Source organism: Musca autumnalis, unplaced genomic scaffold (genome assembly GCF_047663935.1).
Source record: "Musca autumnalis isolate F117 unplaced genomic scaffold, ASM4766393v1 scaffold_1, whole genome shotgun sequence".
In the NCBI taxonomy this organism is placed as follows: domain Eukaryota; kingdom Metazoa; phylum Arthropoda; class Insecta; order Diptera; family Muscidae; genus Musca; species Musca autumnalis.
The window spans coordinates 151,577,999-151,596,877 of NW_027411644.1; the positions used below are offsets into that span (position 1 = coordinate 151,577,999).

The following is an 18,879-nucleotide window of genomic DNA, read 5'->3' on the forward strand; positions in this document are numbered from 1 at the left end:
ATCACGCTCAGGAAATAGAAACGCAAATTCATAGCCACAGAACCAAAACGCCGCCCTTACAATACCAAGAAACTTCAATCTGAAGAAACAAAGCACAACTTCCTGACCGGATCCTCAAATAAATTCCCGCAGACCCCATTAATGCAAGCGTCGAATATTAACATAGAAGATGAATGGAAGAAAATTAAAAACGCACTATGTGAGACTGGAGAATGGTTATCCCAAGAATTTTGGAATCTCGTAGAGGAGCGACGTAAAGTCAATACGATATTATTGTCAGAAAAAAAATCCCTACAAAAATCAGAATTACAGGCTAAACTATCACAACTTGTAAAAAAAGTGAAGAAACAAGCCAGAAACGATAAGCGCAGTTTTATAAATGGTATGGCTGCCGAAGCCGCAGCAAGTCGTGGAGACTTGAAAACAGTTTTTAACATTACGAGAAAACTTTCGGGGAATAAGCAATGTTCAAATATACCGGTTAAAGACAAAAACGGAACTATTCTCACAGACACAGACGCACAGCTCAGAAGATGGAAAGAACACTTTGAGGATATTCTAAATCGCACTACTGAACCAGCTACCGAGTCAAATAACGACAGAGGTCAACACCACACCAACAACCGCCCTGCGGAACATATAGACTCAGATATCCCCTCAATTAATGAAATAAAAGCGGCAATTAAAAAATGGTAAAGCAGCAGGTATCGAGAATCTGCCTGCAGAATTCTACAAATGCTACCCTCAATATTTCGCCGAAACACTTAAGCCTCTAATAACAAAAATATGGGAAACAGAAATGATTCCATCGGAATGGAAAGAAAGTCTTATTATTAAAATACCTAAGAAAGGGGACCTTAAACTTTGCAGCAACTGGAGAGGAATAGCTTTAACACCAGCGATATGCAAAATCTTTAATAGAATTATACTCACCCGCATACTTGATCCACTAGATAAATGTCTTCGCAAAGAACAAGCAGGGTTCAGGCCTAACCGTTCCTGTGTGGACCAAATAAATAGTCTACGATTAATAATCGAGCAGTGCAACGAGTTCAACACGCCATTGTATTTAACCTTCGTCGATTTTGAAAAAGCATTCGACGCTTTAAATAGAAATAAAATCTGGGAGGCACTTGAGAACAAAAGTGTTCCTACCAAAATAATAAACCTGATAAAAGCTCAACATACCAACTCAACCATGAGAGCTTTTCACAATGGTAAAATAAGCGAAGCATTCAAAACCATCAGCGGAGTTAAACAGGGATGTCTGTTTTCTCCTCTCCTTTTCATAACAACTCTTGACGAAATATTGTCATATTCATCCAATCAAAACAGAGGCATCCCCTGGAGGCTACATCATAACCTCGAAGATTTGGAATATGCAGACGACATGGTGCTACTTGCAACAAGCAGAGAAAATATGCAAACTAAAATTAATCAACTTTCTGAGCAAGCAGCAAAATTCGGCCTGTACATAAATGCTGAAAAAACGAAGAGTATGCTTATTAAATCAAACCAAAACCCTTCATTCTTTCTGAACGGGAAACTAGTTGAAAATGTCAATAACTTCTGCTATCTAGGTAGCAACATCAACCCTAGCGGCGGAGCAAATGACGATGTCGACATCCGCATTCAAAAAGCCAGAGGTGCATACTGCAGCCTAAAAAATATTTGGAACTCTGGTGCATATTCTCCAAAAACGAAACTGCACCTTTATAATGCCTGCGTCAAGTCAGTACTACTGTATGGATCTGAAACCTGGCTAGTGAACGAAAGAGTTAAAAATAAACTGCAAGTTTTCACTAATAGATGCCTTCGCAACATTTTAAAAATATGGTAGCCAAGGACTATCTCAAATGAAGACCTCCTACAACTGGCTCAACAAGAAAATATTAACATACAAATAAAACGACGCAAATACAACTGGATCGGTCACACACTCCGTAAGCCTTTTGATGATATCTGCCATGAAGCACTGAGCTGGAATCCCCAGGGTAATCGCAGCAGAGGACGGCCAAAAACCACTTGGCGAAGAACCATTTCCAATGAAACCGGAAAAACATTCAATGAGTTAAGATACATTGCATCGGATAGAGTAAGATGGAGATTCTATGTGAATAGTTTATGTTCCTGATGGAATATGCTAATAAATAATAATAATAAGGCCACAAAAAATTATGATGATCGGTCCATTCGATTTTGAGCTTTAGTGGTCACCGCAAAACATTTATATAAAAAGGGGGTAACTTCCTAATGAGAAGGTCACTGAAAAAGAGAAATAACATGTTCGTCTGCAAACCTCTACAGCTAGCACCTTCATACATTTGAAGTACTCACTTTTCACAACTCAAACAGCAAATAATATCGATATACACTTTTATACAATTTTTTCCCACTCCATTAATTTTCAAATTTAGTTCACAAAATCGATGTACTAAGTACTACAGACTTGGGAACCTGTGAACACCATATCGCTCATTTACTCAAAGAGTGGCATAACTCCAAAAACGACTTCTACTTTATCTTGTGTCAAATTTCCATGCTGATATCTCTCAAATTCGACGAGTTACAGCTCATTTACTACGAGCTTTGCATAATTCAACACAAAAGTTTTTTGAGTTTATGAAGCACTTAAACACTTCAAATCATTTTTGATCTTGCACAGAAATTTAGCACTGATATCTAGCTAGCTGTTTGCAAAATATGGCCCAAGTAGTTATTTCAGTTTTTGCGTAACACAATCTTTTTATGTTGGGAAGTCAAATTTCAATCGCCAACATAAAACGCGTTTTTCTCGAAACTGGGTTTTTTGAGATGTGTCACTCTTTGAGTAGATGAGCGATATGATCAATATTTACTTCTAAACAAAAGTAAATCCACGTTTATTACATCCGAAGCAACTGTAAACATTTATTTTAGAACGATAACTTTCTTTAAATATGAACATATTTTAGCATAATAAAAGTTATTAATTTTAGTAAAATGAGGACAAAAATGCAAATTTCCAACAATTATCAGGTTTGAATCTTCACATCGACAAAACTATCTGACAATCAATACAAATTCTTTCAAATTGAAATGTTTACTATCAATTCTCATCAATAAATTTGTATTCCGAAGTACTTGGTTTTGACCATTTTTGGCCTCGATCGTGACACTGTGCGATGCAATAGTGAATTCAGACATAACAGTACGGTTACACTAGAGATTTTTTACCCACTTTGAGAGGATTTATTTGACGTTTGCGCTATGGAATTGATATTTGAAATCCAAACCCACTGGGTTAATCCGGTTAAGTGTAACCGGGGTATTATAGCACGGTTGCAATAGAGCTTTTTGCCGGGTTAACCCACTTCATGAGGATTTATTTGACGTTTGCGCTATGGAATTGACATTTGAAACCCAAACCCCACTGGGTAATCCTGTTAAGTGTAACCGGGATATAAGGTGAAGCGATAGGGCCAGCTGATTTCACTCTATGAAAACGTAAACAAAAATTATGACAGCTTGCATCATGGTCAAGATCCTCGACTTCCGAATAAAAATTACGAAACGTCAGTTGTTTGTGAATACCTGAAGTATTGGGTGTTTGATAACGCCGCAATTCAAAACGTCGTAGTTGCGCATTTTTAACGCAGTAAAAATAAGCAAATAAGCAAACATTTTTATTTGCGATACATTCGCATTTGCATGCACGAACAAGGCATAAATGTGCAACTACAATATTTTGACGAAATCTAACAATTAGAATTTCGAAAGTCAACCAAATATGCATTTTACATTAGCTTCGTTCCAGTACATTTTAATGGTAAAATGTTCAAAAGAGAAAACTGTCAAAAATGAGTTCAACGCACACATTTTTCCAAAATGTACGGGAACGGAAAATGGCAGAAACGTCAAAAAATCTGGAACAAATGTCAAAGTCGGCGTGTCAGCGAATCGGAAGCCGGCAAATATGTTGCACATTTTTGCTCGCTCAAATTTGTCGTGTAAAAAGTTTCTAAAGAGAAAGCCATTCAGCGCCATTTTTGTTCAAAGAGAAGTGAACATTTTGCAACTTTTTTGGTGTACGGGAACGCATTTCGAGGAAAAATTGTTTAAAATGTGTAAAAACTTTTTACTTCTGGAACGAAGCTATTGATTTCGTAGTGATATCTATTTCAAAAATTAAATTACCGACTGTACATGATCCCCATTTATTTGTATGTCACGGCATCTATTTATTCAAACAAAAAAAAAAAAAGAAGGAAACTAAGTAGTGGTTATTTTTATTTTTTCTTTAATAATATTATTTTGAAATCAAATAAAACACTGTGAAAACATAACTAATCTTATATCTTATTACAGAGAGATACACAATAACAAATATAACATAAAACATCAATAATATTGGAATACATTAAAGGTACATGGTAGATTCGTGAGAAACAACAAAAGTTCCTGGTGATGTATTTTTCAGTGTTGTCTTCTCATTACTGCCTTTGGTGCCAGATCTTCTTAAGAGACGGATTTCATTTCTCCAAACTTTTCTTTTCTTCTTTCGCCATTCGCCACTAAAAGTATAAAATAATTTAAGATACATTGTTGACCTCACTCTTGAAATGTCATCGCTTTTATCTGCCATTTAATTACTAACCTCTTTTGAATAAGGTATTTACTATATTATTTATTGGGTATTCCACAAATAGTGCCACAATGAAAGCCACAATTGCCGACAACACGAAACACAAAACGATTTGGCCGAACTGTTAAAAATGTATTTAATTAACAAAAATGTCTACAATTTATTTGTCCTAATACCTACCAAATAGAATTCGGAGATATAAATGGGTTGACGGAAAAATGCAGACAACAATCGCACAATGTTGACATGCCAAATATACATTTGAAAAGTTAGCCTGCCCAATACGCGAACGATGCTCGTATTAGCAATATCATGCGCAAGCCCTGGAAAATAGACATAAGAATATAAAATAACAATGACAATAACAACATTGATAGTTTTGATTTAAAGGTAAAATGTGAGAGGAAGGAGTCCCTTCAACTACGCTTTCTACAAGAAACTCATCATTTTCCATACTAAGTTTTCAACACCAGACACAGGACTTAATAACGGAATCAATAATTTTATCCGAACACTTATTATTGTTTGGTTTTTCTGTGAATATTTCAAAATTTAAAGGAAAGATCTTAATATGTTTTAAATTATAAATTCTTTCTTTTCATTTTCATACACATTGTTTTATATGGCGGGAGCTGTACTAACATCACACATATTCCTTTTAGCATTTTCTTGCTTGAACACAGTTATCATTGCTTCACGCAATTTACTTCAGAAAGCCACTTTAGTGTGATCATCGACCTTTGTTATGACCGCATAGATGCTTCCAGTTTGGCCTTCCGACTGCTCTATGGGCTCTCGGAAAGGTTCTCAACCGCCAAACTCTCATCGGATCTAACATCATAAAACAAACTAAACAAAAACTAACAAACATCTGAACAACACCAAAACAAATACAACACGGAGGACATTCGTTGAATATACCGAAGCCCCTTGATGTATGGAACCTCCACTCGGACCTCCCATCAGGGCCCATTGCTTCCTTACCCTCTTTAAATGGACCCCATACTGATATGTGGAATAGGTAATATGCAGAAACGTTACTCTGCAGAGACATAATCATTCACAATAGTGCTGTTGTGGTAAGCATAAAGGCACAACAAAGAAAACAAATGTTTTATTTTACTCATTTGTTCTATTTTCAGACAATCAGACTATGTTGAGATGGAATAATTGTAATTGTTTTGGCTAGGATAGCCTCCACATAAAACTCCAGAATCTCTCAACTTAATGTTTCAACATTGATGCCTGGAAACCCGGCAAAGTTTTTGGTGCAATGGAGTGACAGATTTTCCTGTTAAGGATTTGTATGACGGTGTTTGTAAGCCTCCCGCAACACATTGTTGATGAATATTGGAACAATTTGCAGTTCGCTGTTGTTTATACTCTCCACCATAATATGGAGTGGATCGAAATAGTCGTCGGAGACCATATAAAGTGTATGGGGTAAGTGCACCAATAGTCGGCATTTTAAGCATTTTCTTATTTTCAATCGTTCACCTCTCCGAGTGAAAATGTCATTTATATTGGAGTCAAGTTGATACGATCCGAAAATTTATATAGTTTTAGAATTGATAAGCACATTTTAATTATACCCTGCACCACTATGTGGAAAGGGTATTATAAGTTTGTTTTGGGAAAAATTCATGTAACACCGCGAAATATTCGTCGGAGACCCCCAATGTGGTATACCAATATTCATATCTCGACGAGATAAAGCGATTTTGAGATGTGTGTCCGTCCGTCTGTCCATTTTAAATTGAAATCAAACTCCAGGCCGCAATTATGGACCGAACGTCACGAAATTTTGTATGGAGGTCGGGTTCAGACCAGAATAGATCCCTATTTTTATTGGAGATGATCGTGAAATTGGGTGACGTAGGGGATGGAAGATACCAAGGAACGGTCCTGACCGGTTTTAACATGGCAAAGCCCAGGATTTATCTTGGTCCCTCTTTCATCTCAAGTGGACACTGACCTCCCCGTGGTGTCACCTGGGGAACTGCCTTTAACACCCGTTAAAGGTAGTGAGCTAACATGTGCCGCGCGTTCACCCATAAGAACGTTAAAAACTTGGGTTTGGGCGTAGGGTTAGTAACCCTCCCCTAGAAAAAAACAGCCTACTATGAAAAAACGAAAGAAAAGAAAAACAAACCCCTCTAAAGTTGACGAACCCCGCAAACGTTTTAAGGACCATGATCTGCGAATCTGCACCTGGAATGTTCGCACTCTTTATAGAGAAGGTGCAGTCTTCGCATTGGCAGACGTACTTGGAAAGTACAAAGCCGATATTACTGCCATACAGGAAATACGATGGACTGGGAAAGATGTCACAACAACACCTAAAGGTGACGCACTGTATTATAGCTGCCATGACACAAAGCATGAGTTTGGTTGCGGTTTTGTAGTTGGTCGGAGGTTAAAACATCTGGTCTCCAGCTTCACCCCAGTGAATGAAAGACTTGCTACAATTCGATTTAAAGCAAAATTCTTCAACATCAGCTTTATCTGCGCTCATGCCCCAACCGAAGACAAGGACGAACAGACCAAAGATATATTCTACGAGAGCTTAGAAGAAACATATGACCGTTGTCCTGCCCATGACATTAAAATTGTTCTAGGCGATTTTAATGCCAAAATTGGAAAGGAGAATATCTTTGGACAAACAGTTGGGAAATTCAGTCTACATAGTGAAACATCAGACAATGGAATGAGGCTGATAGACTTCGCAGCGGCAAAAAACATGGTAGTTAGCAGTACCAGATTTAAGCATCTCGATATTCATAAGGGCACTTGGCTGTCTCCAGACCAAAGAACAATAAATCAAATTGATCACGTTGTGATAGATGGAAGACATTCATCGAGCGTGTTGGATGTACGATCGTTCCGAGGAGCAAACATAGATTCGGACCATTACCTCGTTGCAGCAAAGGTACGTACCCGTCTAAACGTTGCAAATAAAGCACGGACAGACACAACACGAAAGTTGGACATCGCCAAGCTGCAAACACAACAGATAGCCACAGCATATTCCACTCAACTGACCCAATTGCTTAATGATAGCGCTTCTCGTCCCGATAACATATCAGCACAATGGCAAAATATTGCCCACTCCATGCAAACAGCCGCAAAATCAGTACTTGGATACCAGAGACCTCCACCAAAGAATCCGTGGTATGACCAGGAGTGCCGTGCTGCTACCGAAGAAAAAAATGCGGCATATAGGACTACTTTACAATCAGTAGCAACGCGTAGCGCACGAGAGAGGTATCGGGAGAAAAGGAGAGAGGAGAAACGTCTTTTCCGCAGGAAAAAGAGAGAAATGGAAAAGAGGGAGTGTGAACAAATGGAGATGTACAGGAGACAGAACGAAGTCCGAAAATTCTACCAAAGAGTGAAGCATCAAACTGATGGCTTTGGTACAGGAATATCGTCCTGTAGAGATCAACAAGGTAATTTGGTAACTGATACAGATAGTGTGCTCAGGATATGGAAAGAACATTTTTCCAAACTGTTGGTATCCGATAGCAGTGAAGACGGCGAAGATACCACAGATCCAATCCCAGATGATGGTATTGAATGTATACCGCCCAGCCAAGATGAGGTAAGGACAGCAATAAACCGGCTGAAGAATAATAAGGCGGCAGGAGCAGATGGCCTACCAGCCGAGCTGTTCAAAACCGGAGGCGACACGCTGATAAGGTGTATGCATCAGCTAGTTAGCACCATCTGGCAGGAAGAACGCGTACCCGACGATTGGAACGTGAGCATCCTATGTCCAGTCCACAAGAAGGGTGATAAGACTGTGTGCTCCAATTATAGGGGCATAAGTCTGCTCCCTATTGCATATAAGATAGTATCTGGCATATTGTGTGAGAGACTAAAGCCTATGGTCAATGAAATTATTGGACCCTATCAGTGCGGCTTTAGACCTGGCAAATCCACCATTGACCAGATATTTACCTTGAGACAAATCCTGGAAAAGACCCAAGAAATGCAGATCGACACCTTCCATCTTTTCGTCGATTATAAAGCAGCATTCGACAGCCCTATACGTTCAAAGGTGTTCCAAGCCATGTCTGATTTTGGTATTCCTGCAAAGCTCATTCGACTTTGTAGAATGACATTAACTGAGACGAGATCCTCAGTTAAAATTGGAAAGAACCTCTCCGAAGAGTTTACTACCAAAAGAGGTTTCAGACAAGGAGACGGCCTGTCGTGTGATCTATTCAACATCCTGCTGGAAAAGGTCATACGAGACGCGAAGGTCAAAAGAAATGGAACGATATACACGAACAGCCACATGTTACTGGCTTATGCCGACGACATTGACATCATGGGTCGATCGGTAAAGGAAGTAACTGACACCTTTGCAAAAGTCGAAAGAGAATCTGCTAAAGTTGGTCTGGCAGTAAACGGCGTAAAAACCAAGTTGATGGTATCGACGCGTAATATGTCCATAAACACCGCACCATCTGTGAATGTTGGTACCTATAATTTTGAGGTAGTAAAGGACTTCGTCTACCTCGGCACCGCCATAAACACAACAAATAACATCAGTTGTGAAATACGAAGAAGAATAGTGTTGGCTAACAGATGCTACTTTGGGCTGAGTAAGCAGTTTAGGAATAAAGCCACCTCTCGTCAAACAAAAATAACACTGTACAAAACACTGATACTACCCGTGCTAATGTATGGTTCCGAAGCATGGGTACTTGCTCAAGCAGATAAGGCAGTGCTTTGTGTGTTTGAGAGAAAAATTCTTCGAAAGATCTACGGGCCAATCTGTGTTGACGGCGAATATCGGCGTCGTATGAACATCGAGCTGTATCAACTATACAATGACATCAATATAGTTGAACGAATCGAGATACAACGATTGCGATGGCTAGGCCATGTTATAAGAATGAGTGATGATGAACCCGCTAAAAAGGCGTATAAATACGGGCCGCATGGAGGTTCTCGCAGATCTGGAAGGCCAAAGCTTCGTTGGAGCGAACAAGTGAAACGAGATATCACAAAGCTACATATCCCAGATTGGGAAAATACAGCAGCAAACAGAGAGGATTGGAGATTTTTTCTTAGTTCGGCTTATGGAACAAATGTTCTGTAAAAGGCCAGCTAAGTAAGATCGTGAAATATTTAGCGGGTGAAATGGACCAAAAACATATTATTTATCGAATTTTGTAGCGGCTCTGTAGGTCGCAATAATAGCCCGATCTTGAAATTTTAAATAAGGTAAGAGTATATGACAAAGAAGAAGCTTGCAATTTGAGATGGCGATCAAATAATATTTAGAGGGTTAAATGGAGCACAAGTTTTGTGTGAAAATTGTGAAAATTTTTAATATACAGCTTATATCTTTGTTCATGAAAGACACATTCCTCTCGTGTGAGTTATATTTGAAAGAGGATCTCTTGACCTTTCCATCCATGTCAATTATGATGATGTATGTGAACAGATAACAGAGTTACAGCCTTTTTTGTTTGTAGTGAAATCATAAACACGCTAGAAGTAGCAATTATAGTTCAATAGTCACGAAATTTTGCACGAGGTAAAAGTTTAGGTCGAAGAAGATGCCTAAAGCTGTTGATGATGATCTGATATTATTTAGCGGGTGACATAGACCATTACTTGTGTATAAAAAAATATCCAAATTTTATTTTTGGTCCGTATTTTAATTCCTGAAGGGCATATCCGGCAAAGTAGTCTACATATGGAAATATAACTACTGACCTTTCCCCTAATACAATTTTTAATAATGTGTCTGCTAGATAACGGGCCTACTGCCTAATATATAATGCTACATGGGATTGTCTCTATCATGACAGAGAAATTTTCAGTTCAGTTGTCCAATTGGATTTTTTATACAAATATTGCAGCATGGGGTCATCTCCCGACCTATTCTATTCTACAATTTAGGATAATGGGGATACGTACAAAATATGACCAACGATATGTCTCATCAAATTAATGGTCTTGGACCCCAAGTATGTTTGGACGAAATTCGTTGGAGTCGATTTAGCCCTGTCCGTTCATCTGTCTCTCTTACTGTCTAGCTGGCTGGTGCGCACGATAACTTTCGAACAGATCTACCTATTCAAACCAAATTTTATACTTCTAATGTTTTGCCCAAACTTAGTAACTGATTTATTTGATTTATTTTATTTTAATTTTTTTAAGAAGGTTTTTTTCACGGTCCCTATTGCAAGGGTACAATTTTCTCAAATATCAAATATCAGAGACATAGCAAATTGCTTGTATATACATATTTATTTATTTTTGGTGTACTCCGAAAAGTAACCTGACAAAGACAATTTGAAGATGTAGCAGGAGGAGCTAATCAATGTGAATTTTCCAATTTTCGTATATTTTTTAGAAATGTGTAATTTATATAATTGTTCCACAAACATCCCAGTAGGGACAAGGGACGCTACTCTTATACCAATGGATTCATATTAAGTTATTGATATGTGACCTCATTTTTATCGCCGAGTCCAACCGGCCTGTCCTAAGTGCCACTAGTAGAGACGTTTGTCATGGCTGAAATACTAAGGAAATATCGGCCGATTTGACGTATTTGCTACACCAAACACGACCCAGCAAAATGTTGAATGCCAAAGATGCCATTCAACCATGGGTGCAAGTGATCTGGCATGTCATCTTTTTAGCATCTTCATCGATGAATTTTATATGAGCGTGGACCCCAAAAGATGCTATTCATTTTTGGATCCAAAGCATGTCATTTACACCAATGCTTTGACATATCATTTTCAGCAATACAAATGAAGAATGTGCGGTCACACGCATACGCTCTCTCCACAAACATCGTGTGGGTTAATGCAGATATCGGCACTAATACAAACGCATTGTTTGCGTTCTCACGCATACGACTCTCTCTCGCTCTCTTATCATCAAGGGCACGTGTGCCCCTTTTTGCCGGATGCTATTATAGAGTAATTGTTGTTGTAAATTTGATTTAAATGATTTAGTTCATTTGTAAATTTACGTTACAATTCAAATTCTTAAATTAACAGAAATTCATCTAAATTTACTTATGTAAGTCTAGCAGTTACATTCGTAATAATATTTCAATGAAGTTTCGAATGTGTGACTGAATTCGGTCTAAATAAATGTGCAAAATTATATCGAAATCGGTTCAGATTTGGATATTGCTCCCATATATATTTTCGGTCGATTTCACGCTATATATGTCTGATTTTGATGAAATTTGGAATGTGTGACTCAATTTCGTCTAGAAATAAATTTGATAAATTATATCGAAATCGGCTCAGATTTGGATATAGCTTCCATATATATATTCGCCCGATTTCACGTATTTGCTGCACCAAACCCCCTATATCTGTCCAATTTTTATGAAATTTGGAATGTGTAACGGAATTTGGTCTAGTAGTAAGTGTATAATGTTGTACACTTTTTATCGAAGTCAGTTCAGATTTATATATATCTTCCATATATATTTTACAAACACAGTGGTGTAGGGTATAATTTAGTCGGCCCCGCCCGACTTTGATGCTTTTTTACTGGCTTTAATTAATTTTTATTTTTAACTTTTTAGTAAATACATTTTTTGACCACTGAGAACCCAATAACAAAATTACAGCCAATGTTGGCCGAGAATGCTGATAAAAACTTTAAAATGCCTGAAATCGGGTGGTAACGTTATATGGAGGCTTTATCGAAACCTGGACCTATGTCCAAAATTGTTGGTGGGGAAGTGTCTGTACCAGGGTTTCGGAGTCGAGGTATTTTCGGCTCGACTCCGACTCCGACTCCAGGCGAGTTTTTTTCACGACTCCGACTCCGACTCCGGGTCGACTCCGAGAGTGAATTCCATACCACTAAAAATGAATAAAATGTGCACAAATTTGTAATTTTTTCCTATATTTTGGCCTATATAGGCTAATGTGTTAGTTTTTCCTTACATATTCATTAGAAAGGGCATTCGTTCGAATAAATTCGAACATATCAGTACTGTTTCTGCGAATCTTACATTGACAAATAGCAAAGTTAGAAAGTTTTTGTCGGTTTTCCTTTTTTTGCACGCGTGAGAGCCTTCAAAATATGTGAAAATGATGGGGCAATACAAATCGTAAGGACTACATGCAATAAAAACTATAAGCACTTCACGATCAAGTTTCAAACTGGATGTAAGCCAATAATTCATTGTGCTTAGCCTCAAATTCAGAAGCATAACCATCCTAATTTGGTATATAGTTAATAGATTATGCGAAATTTACCGAAATACATAAACATACTGTTTTTTGAGAAAGTAACGGGTAAAACTGATAAAGGACAATGAAAACGTGACAATGTCGATTTCTTGGATATGGGAAACCTACATATAATTTTCGTTGGAACATTTTTGTAGAAAATTTAATTTTGTTTTACTTTTTGGGTTCAAGAACAAAAAGGACATGGAAGAAACTGAGCTAGGACAGCATATTTGGCAGAAACGTTCCTCATTCCATTTAACTGAAAACATGTCATCTAAAAATGATGAAACAATATCTCCAAACAGAGATATAAAACTATTTTCTCAATGATTGATGGGGGTCAAATCAAAAAACTCATTATGTCATGACTCAGAAATTTCAGCTATGGGATCCTATGGGGTTCTCAATTGGGGCTTTCATTCCCAAAATGAATTTTCCTCCCCCAGATCTTAACTTCCATTTTGTGTCACAGGGTAAGATTTCCCATAGAGATCACAATGTCGTTAATAGAAGACAAGGATGACTTCTCATAAAAAACAAGATGAGAATACCAATAGACCTTTGTGAGAAGACCAGTAAGATTTCTGACGAAAGAGGTTAAAAGGTCCAATCTTAACTCGATTGGCATAGAACTTTACTTTTGTTTGCAAAAATGTAACGAATCAATTGGATCAACAAAATAGGGATGAATAGACTACACTTCAAAGGATAGTAAATATCCTGTGAATTGGCCTTTAATTTAGTATAATATATAATTTGCATATATTTTTTCTTATACCTTTCTTTTAAAATAAATAATGATTTTTAAAAAAAGTTCTTGTTTCAAATTTAATGTTATATTTCTATAAAGTGGAAAAAATTTTGCCCGGAGTCGGAGTCGAGTTATTTTTTTCGACTCAGACTCCGACTCCGACTCCAGCAAAATTGCTCGACTCCGACTCGTAGACTCCGACTCCGAAACCCTGGTCTGTACCATTGTGAACTCCAAATCACAAATTACAGCCAATTCTGGCTAAGAATGAAGATAAAACCCTGAAAATACCTGAAATCGGTTGGTACCGTTGTATTGGGGCTATTGGAAAAAATGGACCCATATTAGTTTTAGTTTAATATTCATGTATTACCATCCAAATCTGAAAAGTGTGCAAATATTTAGTTCGATTGGTTAACTGAGTTACTAGATTTGAACTAAACATACAATTCGGCCAAAACTAAAGCACTCCCTCAGTACATTTTTTCAAAATGATATTTTTTTAAGGAAACAAGGTAATAAATTTGTTTTTTATTTTTCATTTCAAAACTAAAGCAACCAAAATTTGAGGAACAAAAATAAAGTACACGCAACAATGCAATGATTTCAGTAGATTTTTTGTTCCTTAAATTGGGGGGCTTTAATTTTGACCACTTGTATTAGCGACATAAAATGTTTTTTTTTTTTTTAACTTTAACTTTTTTAATAAATTCAGAACTCTTTAAGTTTTTTTTTTCAATAATAAAGATACAAATAAATAAAAAGAAAAATACAAAAAATTTACAACCTTGTTTTCTTAAAAAATATCATTATGTGTTCACATATATAAGCCAGACTTTGAGCATTAAAACATGAAACTGCACCAACAATTGTCTGCAAAAATGGAAGAAACCAAGTTTTGGTGGATAAACCCACAAAAATACCAAATATTGGGCCGTTCTATCGGTGCTATGTCGACAGGTGCACGAAAGATTTGTATCTCTCTAATTGGGCCGAATTTGTATACCCTACACGATGAATTTTCAAAGACATAGAGTTATAAAGACTGGAAAAGGTGCATAATGCAAATATGTTTATGAAACAAAGTATATAAACATTTTATCAACAACAGGGGTATGTCAATAGGGGTGTCTTTTTACTTACTAAATGTTGCTGAAACATTTTTTTCGGCAACTTTCCCTTTATTCAACTGTCAAAATCTGCAACATTAGTAATAATTATTACAAATTATCACGTAAAAAGACACTGCTAATGTTAAAAACTCCATTTCGCATTTCGGCTTATACGAATTGTAGGAAAGCAAAACGTTGGACTTAGGATTGTATTCCATAGCAGTTTCCAGTTCATTGAATATGAACTTAGCGGTTAAAAACACCTGAAATTGTTAACTACTTAACAGAATGTTGTTATGATATCGTAACAACAGAGCTTAACTACATCTGTTGACAAATGTTAACAATTGACTTTTCCCATCTTAGTATATTTATATCTTTGGAATTTTATTAAAACCAGATTTCAGCCATTACGGTTAGATAATGTTGCTAATACTTTAAAAATACCGAAAATTCGGTGGTTCCCGGTTATATAAAAACGTGGACATGCACCGAAAACATTCTGGGAATAATAAGTATAGCCCAACGAGGACTAAATAAGAAACTTCAGCCACTTCGGTGGGATAATTAGTCGAAAACCTTAAAAATACCGAAATTGGGAGATGCCGTTCTACGAGGGCTATGCCGAAACATGGATCAGTACCAACAATTCTTTGTCGGAATGTTGTATTTTTACAAGGTTTGGAGGAACAACGAAGACTAAAAATTATATTTCGGTCATTTCGATGTGATAATGAAGATGAAACTAACAGTTAACCGGTTAACCGGTTTTGAGTTACAAAACCGAAACCGGTTTTCGCCAAAAACGTCATTTTCGGTTAACCGAAAAAACCGGTTATTTGTGTCGGTTAACCGGTTTTAAAAAAGTAGTAATATTTTTAAAGTTTCATTACAATTGTATTCTTGAAAGAAAACTAAACATAACTAACAAAAGGTACGGCTAAATTATAAATGTCAGATACCTTTAAACTTGAAAATATTTAGTGTAAAATGGCACAACTCCAATATAGTTCAATTGAACGATCTATGAAAAAACTGCGTATACGTAATACCACACGGTTGTTTGAATGACGTTATTCATACGTTTTTGAATTATTACAGTAAACTAAGAACTTGTCGACTTTAAGGTTGTAAAGGGTAACGATAACAAAGCACATTTTGATTCCGGCACGATAATTTGAGGTTCTCAATGCAAGAAGGAGAATCCAGACTTAATAAAATGTAAACTTAATTCCTTTGGTACACAATCGTATATTTGTAAGGGCTTTTACTATTCTTAGAGCACAATTTCTGACTTACGTTTGCTGTCTCCACTTTAAGGTTGAATATTAAATACCAAGGATATTATCAGATAATTATATAATAACGAATTAGTTATACTTAATTTACCCCTTGCCGCACATTTTTAATCAAATATTTATCAATTATGAGCAATTGGTGTGTCTTTTTACTTACTAAATGTTGCTGCAAAAATTTTTTCAGCAACTTTTCCTTTATACAACTGTCAAAACCTGCAACATTAGTAATAATTATTACTAATTATCACGTAAAAAGACGCAGCTAATTTTGTACCTATTTTACAAAACCGGTTTAAACCGGTTAACCGGTTTTGAAAATTTTTGAAAACCGAAAACCGGTTTTTGAAAAAACTGAAAATTTCGGTTAACCGAAAACCGTTTTGTTTGGAAAAACCGGGTTTTTGGACACCCTAGGTGAAACCTTCAAATTACCAAAAATCTGAAGGTGGTTTCGCTGGTAGTTTAATTCAGCTCATCAGGCATATCGGATGTGAATGGCTAACAGCCACTGCCAATCTATCATATCAAACTTTCGAAATGGAAGGCACTACAATTCATTAAGAAAACCCATCTTCGATTGTAAGTGTGTATGTATAGAAAAATTGATTCTAGACAAGACAGCATGGTAGAACAATAAAAGGTAACAGCAATAAACAGCTGACTGAACTGGGTTGTAACGTTAGTGTCAAATTCCATACGATATATTATATATTTACAAAGACATAAATACAACTAAGACATGACAAAATGCATGCAACAAAAAAATGTTTACGAAACTTTGTATAGAAACATTACCCTTAACAGATGCAGTTAATTCAAAGTCGCAACCAAGGAGGAACATTTCATGTAATGGTATCAAAAACGAAATTTATGAATTCAAGGATCTATTCAAGAATAATTCTGTGTCAATTGGATCGGTAAATTCGGTTAAATACGTAAAAATGTATAAAAGAAAAAAATGTTATATCACCATATCGTGATATAACATTATGTTAAATTCAAAAGCCATTCACTGAAGAATGATAGCAAAACAAATGTCTTATCTTGTTGTATTTATGTCTTTGATATTTATTTCTATTTCGATGTACATTAGGGATATATATTTTTTGAGGAAAAATATATCATTCCGAAAAAAACTATTTCCCAGAAAGACTTCTTCATATCAATGATATGTAACCTCCTCCAATTCCGAACGACGAGCAGCACAATAAAACACCGCTTATAAAGGCGGTACAAAGTTTGTTAATATGTGAGGTATTTTGTTAAATTTGAAAAAAATAAAGCCTTAATAAACATGTGCTTCTTTGATTTCAAAAACAAAAAATTCAATGAATTTCCATGAAGACCAGACAAAATGCATGCAACAAAAAATGTTTAAGAAACAATGTATAGAAACATTACCCTTAACAGAAACATAGACATAGAACTGTAAAGACTGGAAAAGATGCATAATGCACAAATGTTTATGAAACAAAGTATATAAACATTTGACTAACAACAGGGGTATGTTACTGATAAAACCCCATTAAAGCGCAATTCGGCTTATACAAATTGTAGGAAAGCAAAAAGTTGGACTTAGGATTGTATTCCATAGCAGTTTCCAGTTCATTGAATATGAACTTGGCGGTTAAAAACTGCAATGCACGATAAATCTCAAACGAGTCATCTGATTCGGTCCAAAATTTGGTCTTCTTGTTAGGGTTCCTCCTCCACAAACGTTCAACATTTATGTTTAAGTGCAGTTTACGGTCTGTTCGATATCCTTTGGCGAATTTATTCCAACGCTACTCCTTGTGGTCCTGCTCAGCGATATTATGGTTTTCATGTCCATGTCCATGCTTCCTGACGTAGTTGTCCAAAACCTCTAAGTTATACGGTGACCATCTGAAATAAGATCCACTCCTTCAGGTACCTCCTTCGTAACACTTTTGACTTTTAATCCAAAAATATACTTTTGTCGGCAAGATTGTACAACCAAAACGGGTCACAAAATCAGAAAATGATTTTAATTGTGTAACAGGTATTTGATCTACATATCGTCGGTGTCATGCTTAAGTGTTCCATACGCCATTTGCCTGTTTTGAGATAATCGCATTTTAATGTTTTGCGTCACAACTGTGTCGAGCTGGCTAAAGCAATATTTATATTTTTGACTTGAAATATTAATAATAGTATATAGAACACATTTGCAAAAATTTAGAGGAATATGTATTGGAATATAAAAGTTATAGAGATTTAAAAAAAAGAATTTTTGTCGATTTGTTCCATATCCGCACTTATGACACAAATGTGAAATATTGTAAATCACATGGAACAAAGTGACAAAAAAATTTTCCATCTTTGCCTCAATAAATTAAATACTTCTAAATCGAAAATTAAAATTCTGATTTTTGAAATGTGTTTTTAAACTTGTAAGTTTTTAAAATATTAATTTCATAACTGAAAAAAGTTGATGCTTTCCCGTCGAGGCGTGGATATCTCGGAAACTAGAGCAGATAGGAGAAAGCCGAAAGAGCATACCGGAAAACCCTAGAAACCACCTGTATCTAAAAAAGTCAAAAATGGCGTATGGAACACTTAAGCATGACACCGACGATATCTATATATATATATATATATATGTATATACAGTGAACGTCATTCGTTTAAGCGCAACCCATCTTTTTTGGTTATTCGCGAATTAAGCTACATTTATTTAGGGTTTTCTTTATAAAACAATTAGTCTTAGTACAATTTAACGAATTAGGCACAAAACTTGATCCATAACAACTAATCGCGGAAATGTTATCTGTAATTAATTTATTTTTACTTAAATCGCGAAAGTTTTACTTTTAAAGCTCTAAACATGCTAAATTTAATT

The 18,879-nt window shown here is 36.2% G+C and overlaps 2 protein-coding genes across 6 annotated transcripts in view; one reads left to right on the forward strand and one right to left on the reverse strand.

The window, feature by feature from the left end:
* The first annotated feature begins 3,879 nt into the window (after positions 1 to 3,879).
* On the forward strand, positions 3,880 to 10,248 carry LOC141388484 (uncharacterized). Of its 5 annotated transcripts, none has more exons than XM_073958423.1 (2): positions 3,880 to 4,104; positions 5,287 to 10,248. In XM_073958423.1, exon 2 carries the CDS (start codon positions 6,747 to 6,749, stop codon positions 9,732 to 9,734), a length of 2,988 nt encoding a protein of 995 aa, XP_073814524.1. In that variant the 5' UTR covers positions 3,880 to 4,104; positions 5,287 to 6,746; the 3' UTR covers positions 9,735 to 10,248. The 5 variants fall into 5 exon arrangements, with proteins under 5 accessions (XP_073814524.1, XP_073814507.1, XP_073814531.1 ...); XM_073958406.1 differs by having other exon boundaries at positions 4,071 to 4,202; XM_073958430.1 differs by lacking the exon at positions 3,880 to 4,104 and adding an exon at positions 4,224 to 4,261.
* The window catches only part of LOC141388532 (nose resistant to fluoxetine protein 6-like), a 71,541-nt gene continuing 56,914 nt past the window's right edge, over positions 4,253 to 18,879 (reverse strand). Inside the window, exons 10-12 of the mRNA XM_073958452.1 lie at positions 4,805 to 4,947; positions 4,637 to 4,745; positions 4,253 to 4,553 (exon numbers count right to left, since the gene is read on the reverse strand). Coding sequence (XP_073814553.1) covers positions 4,498 to 4,553; positions 4,637 to 4,745; positions 4,805 to 4,947 — 308 coding nt within the window. The 3' untranslated portion in view covers positions 4,253 to 4,497. The remainder of the gene's footprint in view (positions 4,554 to 4,636; positions 4,746 to 4,804; positions 4,948 to 18,879) is intronic.